At 34.4% G+C, this 6,388-nt stretch overlaps 1 protein-coding gene across 3 annotated transcripts; it reads right to left on the bottom strand.

Annotated features, from left to right (window-relative positions):
* Positions 1-3,403: 3,403 nt before the first annotated feature.
* Positions 3,404-6,181, bottom strand: LOC106779836. 3 transcript variants are annotated; one of them, XM_022776737.1, is made up of 4 exons: positions 5,993-6,181; positions 5,804-5,893; positions 4,896-5,108; positions 3,404-3,697 (listed from the first exon to the last, which is right to left on the bottom strand). In XM_022776737.1, coding segments are annotated over exons 1-4 (450 nt in total). In that variant the 5' UTR covers positions 5,994-6,181; the 3' UTR covers positions 3,404-3,551. The 3 variants fall into 3 exon arrangements, with proteins under 3 accessions (XP_022632458.1, XP_022632459.1, XP_014523536.1); XM_022776738.1 differs by lacking the exon at positions 3,404-3,697 and adding an exon at positions 3,785-4,120 and having other exon boundaries at positions 4,896-4,973; positions 5,993-6,179; XM_014668050.2 differs by lacking the exon at positions 3,404-3,697 and adding an exon at positions 3,785-4,120 and having other exon boundaries at positions 5,993-6,174.
* Positions 6,182-6,388: the final 207 nt, after the last annotated feature.

Below are 6,388 nucleotides of genomic sequence, written 5' to 3' on the forward strand. Positions count from 1 at the left end.
CATCGTCAAGCAGCTCCGCGCCGACACCAAGGCCAAGATCCGCATCGGTGACGCGCTCCACGGTTGCGACGAGCGCGTCGTTACTATCCACAGTTCCTCCGAGGAGACCAACAGAATTGACGACACTCGTGATCATGTTTTGCCTGCTTAGGACGCGTTGTTTCAAGTTAACCAGCGCTTGATAGCTGAGGACGCACGTGACGACGAGGATGAGGAGAGGAACCATGTCACTACGAAGCTTCTCATGCCATTCGATCAGATCGGACGCGTGATCGGAAAAGGTGGCCAGATTGTGCAGAATATCTAGAGTGAAACCGGCGCGCAGATTCGGATCCTTAAAGATGATCGGTTGCCTGCCTGTGCGTTGAGCTCTGATGAACTTGTTCAGGTGAATTTGTTAATTCCTTGGTTTATTTTTTACCTGAGTAAAAATAACGTTGATTTTTTTGTTTATATTGGAATTTGGTAAGCGAGAAGTTGAGAAATTTTAAGTCTGTACGACTGATATTGTATGTTGAAATTTTAAGTCTTGTATTTTATGTAGAAAATTTATTTCCTATTAGATGAGTATTTACTTGTGAAATATGATACCAATCAGTGTAAGTGCTAGTTTTGCTGTTTATTTTTATTTAATTATTTTTGTACTCTAAATTTATGAGTACATTCACTTCATTGGACAGGATATAGAAAAGGTGGGACAAAGTAAGTTGAATTAATCAAGTTAAATGTAGGAATTTTCGTTCTACTTGCTATGGTCAAACTGTAATTAAATGCTTATTTTTTGCATTTAACACGATCATGGTTGATTTTTAGTTCTCTTTTTTTCTCTGGTTCATATATGATCTTTCTAGGTGCTACAATTTTTTATCCTTTTAGATCTGAATGGCCATTATGAAAACTCTCCCCTGAATGAAGAAAGGCATGGGAAAATAAGTGTATTGACTGTTAATTATGAGGTCCTAGAGGGAACAGAAAAGGGAGATAGTGTTTGGTTGGTTCAAGATGTCGAATTCTTGCTTGTGGGTTACCAGAAATATGGGGCTTTTATGTCTAATTTGGAAGGTTGTCGTGTTCTTTTTGCAGGGAAGGAAGTGTTAAAGGACGAGCAGTTGCTTGAAACCATAATCTAAGGTGTCTTAGTTATCCTAATCTTTTGTGTTGTTGAAAAACATTAAATTGTAAATTTGATATCAGAATTTTGTTCCTGCTTCTTGAAAAAGAATGACGTAGTAATTTTCGAGTTCGGGTTTAAATTCTCTTTGTTTTCTTTCATCCTCTTTAATTAAATGTGTTATGCGGTTTTTTATTTCATTTTTCCAGAAGTGTCTTTTTAACGGTGAGAGAGAGAAATAGAAGAGAGAGAAAAAGGGGTGAGATAGTTATAATGGAGAGTGAGAAATAGAAGAGAGAGAAAGAAGTGTCAGAATAGTAGATGGGAGAGAAGAAAAATATTGCCATGTAAGCGTGAAGTTAACGTCGTTCCTACCTACTTTAACGGAAGGGACCGTTTTCATTCAAAATTGATAATCTGGGAACCAAATAACATCACTTTTAAAAGCGGGTACATAACAGAAATTCAACCTCCAACTTGGGGACTAAAAAGGTAATTAAGCCTTCTAGATAAGCAAAACTTGTTGTCAAGAAGGCTTTGAAGAAGACGTGAATGTAACTATGTAACTCTTCTTCTTATTTAGTTCACGGAAACTAAGTGTTTGTGGTTGAACCACAGTCTTCATCGAGGGAGACTGCATCATTGAAACTGTATACATTGTTGGGCAGCCCCAAAATTTCTTAACCCATGAACCCTCGCACTTTGAATTGAATCGAAGAAAGAACGCTTTATTTTCTCTCACACGAACACAAACCCTAATAATACAGAGTTCCAATTTTTTTCCCAAATCTCATTTGCATTTCTAAATTGCAAGGGGCTGCACTTAAATCTTTACATTTTCCCCACTTTGTCCTTCCCTAAATCTGATTCCACATCTGTGCAATCCAAATTTTTAATAGAAAACTCGTTTTTAATGCCACGTGAGATTAAAGAATCCACTTTTAATGTCACTTAACCCAAACTTAAACGGTCATTTGTCCAATTTGACGGCAAACTTCTAATTGCTTCAATTTTACAAAAAAAAGAAAATGACCCAATTGAGACGCCGAGAAGAAAAGGGATCTATTTGAGATTCTGGACTAAAATAGGGACCACCGAGATATTAAACTAGAGCCGTCAAAATGGGTCACAACCCACAAGCCAACCCGGCTCACCACGTGTTCGGGACGGGTTGGGTTTGAAAAAATTGAATTTTTTTTATGCGGGTCAAATTTCAACCCAGCTCATTTAAACCCAGCTCATGCGGGTTGAACCCGTGGTGGGCCGAGTTGGCCCGCCAACCCACCTACCTAATTTTATTTTTTTAATTTATTATTTTATTTATGAAATCCTAAAAAATAAAATACTTTTTTCACTCACTGTGTATACCAAAAAAGTAACCTCTACTCTCACAAATCACTCTCACGGAACTTACTCTCATTTACGGTGTTGTCACTCTCACTTCTTAACTGAAATCCTTCAAGGAGCATGTTTTTTTGTATGTTTTTTATGTTTGTTTTGGGATGACATTTGGATTATATTGTACTTTTTATTATTATTTTGAATTGTCTTCAGTTTAACATCATTTTTTGGGAGTGAAATTGTTTAAATTTGAATATAGAAAGTTTATAATTTTTTTATTTTAAAAAAGCTCTAATTAAATGGATTAGTGAGCCAACCCGTTTACCCACCAACCCGTGGTTGGTCGAGACGGGTTCAGATTTTTCTGAATCGCTAATAAATGAGCCGGGTTGGGTTGACTCACTAAGTGACCAATCCATAGTGGGTTAGGCCGGGCCGAGCCGGATTACCCATTTTAACAACTCTATATTAAACCAAATCCAAATTTATCTTTCATGTGTTACTTTTTAAGGACCGTTTGACCGCATGATGTCATGTTATCCCGCTGCACATTGTGTATGGAATTGGCTTTATTTTACATCGTTATGGTTTTATAAAGATGATTGTAGTTAAATGTGATTTTGAAGTTAAAGGCAATAAGAGGGCTTTTTGTTTGAATAACATAATAAAAAAGTTTGCTTTTGAAGAAACTATTGTTTGAATTGTATGAATAAGTATTAACTGGATTTTTCTTTTTCATTTCGTGTTAATTCTTAAATTAAACATACATGTTAAATATTTCTATTTTTAAAATAGAAACCATAACCATTATAAAAATATAATGATTGGATCATAAAAATAGTAAAAAATCGTAAAGTTAGCATCAGTTGCAAAGGTACCTAAAAAATAAAAACTACTAGAGAGAAACATAATGTAAAATCCAATACAAATTTGAGTGCACAGTGAGGGTGAATGAGAGAAATGAGTACTGACAACAAAGCTAAAATGATTAGTTCGCATTAAATTTATATTCATTTAAATCTACATACAAAACATACAATATACGTAGCAAAATTCGTAAGTTTCATGTTTGCTCCAAGGTTTTAATTTCTTATACACATTAGATACCATGAAACCTTACTATATTATATGCTCCCTCAAACAATCTAAAAAAGATTAAAAATGGGGGAAAATGCAATATATATGATGACCCTTCAGGCATTGGCTTCTTCCTTAGAGAATCTTGCACGGGCGAATCAAGTGGTCCTTCAAAATTTTGAGGTAAGTATAGCATGCAGAATGGCTATATTACATGAAACACCAAAGCATTCACCATTGCATTCTCTCTTTTTCTATGGCAGGAAACCTAATCCTAGATTAATATTACACTACATTTTGATCTCCAAAAAACTGTATCTAGTCATGCTCCTAGATTTCACCAGAACTAAAATCTCCAAGGTACCTTTTCGATTTTTATGCTACCTTTATGGGTCTTTTTCTTTCCTACAGAATCAATTTCTTCTTTAGACCCAGGCTCCCTGTGTTTTCTTGTATCTGAAGGAATATCAGTGGCATCATGCAATCTAACTTTGCAGTGTGCATGTCGGTTTTGCAACACAGCATCATTCTTTGAAGTAGAAAGTCTTTCATCTCTAGTCTTGTTTCGATTTCCAATCATTATGTCATTATCTAAATACAAAAATTCATTACGAGTGAGATTCAAAATGGAGTTTTATTTGCATATATTTTTACTTCATAATACGTCTATTAACTTTCTCCTAACTATATCGCGATTGTACAAGGTGCACCATAACAATTGTTCAGAATTATTGATTATAGGGAAAATTGAAGTAGAGTGTGAAACGGAACACAAAGTAGGCAAACTAAGTTACGCAGGATGGCTGTTGATGGTTGCACCCATTAATACAGAATTTACAAAATTACACCGACACCTTTTACATAGGTCACACTGCAAAAACAACTTCCTATTTAACATAAAAACTGCTCTGTATTCCTTGAAGGTCTAAATGTCACTATCACACTCACAAAATTCAGTTTCCCTAAAAAATTCTTTTAAGTAGTCCAAGGTTTCTTTGCATGCAAGGCTGAGTTATGAGTTTCAGTTCCCTTTGAAGTACATAAAAGTAGGTTTGGGCTTTTATCTAAAAACCCCATTTTGACAACATGTGTATTGCATCCTTTTGGAAGAAATTTTAACGGATAATTAAGAAGAAAAATTACTCATATCTTCTAATAGGATATCTACAAACAAGTACTTCACTCACCTTTAGTGGCCAATGAAAAGAAATCAGAGATATTGGTGTGCATATTATAAATCATGTTCTTATGATCACATTGTCAATATAAGATTCAGAAAAAAAATGCAGATATTCAAATTGCGAAAGGCATCTGGTACACAAACAAATTTAGCTAACAAAATCCGATGAAAAGCATGAAAATTTACCAGGACTAGAAATGACAGCACGAGGTGGAGGAATTGAACTGACTCTAAGATTTACTTTATTTTCATCAGTATCAGATCCTGTAGTTATTGAAGAATCAGATGCCACACTGAAGTCTCCAGAATCTTCAGTTACGGGTACTCTCGGAATAGCTACATGCAGAACATAACACTCTGGTACTCTGACAACAGAGGGCATGGCGACAACTTTGTTGTCTGTCATTGTAAAATCAGACAATAGCGATTCCTTTCTATTTTTAATAAAATGAATATGATAGATAATAATGACCAACTACAATTTTGACTAACTAGACGAATGAAAATGTTTAGCTTAATAATGTCACTCTCAACCTCCAAATTTAGGCCAAAACTACAGTGAAAAACCAATCATAAACTAAAACTAACAAAATGGAAAAGGAAAGGAAAACACCATCACTCACTCAACTATTGCTTCAAAAATCTTTAAGCATGAAGAGTAATGTAGATAAATCAGTATAATTCGTGCATTAAGGAACGTAAAACATACAATCACAAAAACATTTTATTCGTAACAGTTTAGTTGCAAAATAAAACCAGCAATATAAAACACATAGTAGAGTTCAAATACAATTTTAATCAAATTGTGTCTCCTTTTAAAACACAGATATTTGGTCTCTTATTTTAGAAATTGGTCTATTTCGCTTTTAATCTTTAATTTTATATATATTATTTTTCATTTATTTAGCTCAATTGAAACTAATGACTCATTTAAATTAATATAAAATAATTTAAAAAAATATGTAGGGAAATTTAACAATGGATCAAAATTGGGAGCTTTCTAACAATAGAATCTAAACAGGGGCACCCAATTTGCAAACTGAATAAAAAAAAGAGATTAAAATTTTATTTAAACGAAAACAAATTAGAAATACCTGGAGAAGATGGCTGCAAATACAGAGACAGGAAAGCTTTGAGACCAATTTCACCGTCGTCATCGTGTCTTACCTTCACCTTCGGATACACTGAAAGTTGCAAACAAACGTATAAACAAAAGCAGCATACTCTGATGGTAAAGACAAAAAATAGAAAAAGGAGAAAAAAACAGGATTGAAATTACGAACTTGTTTGAATTGGGTGGAAAGTAGAGTATGGAAAATCGGAGAAGAGAAAATGTGAAGAGAAAAAGAGAATAAGAAGGCGTGTGATCGGTGTGAGGAAAAGGAATGATTAGGATGAGTCAAAGGAGTGATCGATTCCTTTCCCTTCCGTTCCCGCGTTGCGTTGCGTCATTGCAAAGCACCATTTCATTGCACCTGGGTAATGGTGGGGTCCACAAATACGCCACCTAAGTTGATTCCTTATTCAATTCAACCACGTTTTTCAACGCTTTTTTTTACTTTCACTTTTTTTTTATTCTTTTAACAATTTTTGTTTGACAAATTTTGTATGGTTCTTGTTCCGTTTTAAATATGTTTTTGAAAATAAATTTAAATAAATTAATAAAATAATGCCATGTA

Source organism: Vigna radiata, unplaced genomic scaffold, assembly GCF_000741045.1.
Source record: "Vigna radiata var. radiata cultivar VC1973A unplaced genomic scaffold, Vradiata_ver6 scaffold_169, whole genome shotgun sequence".
NCBI classification, from domain to species: Eukaryota; Viridiplantae; Streptophyta; class Magnoliopsida; order Fabales; family Fabaceae; genus Vigna; species Vigna radiata.

Excerpts from the sequence above, each read along its gene's own strand:
- LOC106779836 (XM_014668050.2), bottom strand. Across the intron at positions 5,109-5,803 it reads TTTGCAGCCATCTTCTCCAG|ACAACAAAGTTGTCGCCATG; the intron begins GTATTTCTAATT and ends TTACAATGACAG. Across the intron at positions 4,121-4,895 it reads TGCTGTCATTTCTAGTCCTG|ATAATGACATAATGATTGGA; the intron begins GTAAATTTTCAT and ends TTTTGTATTTAG.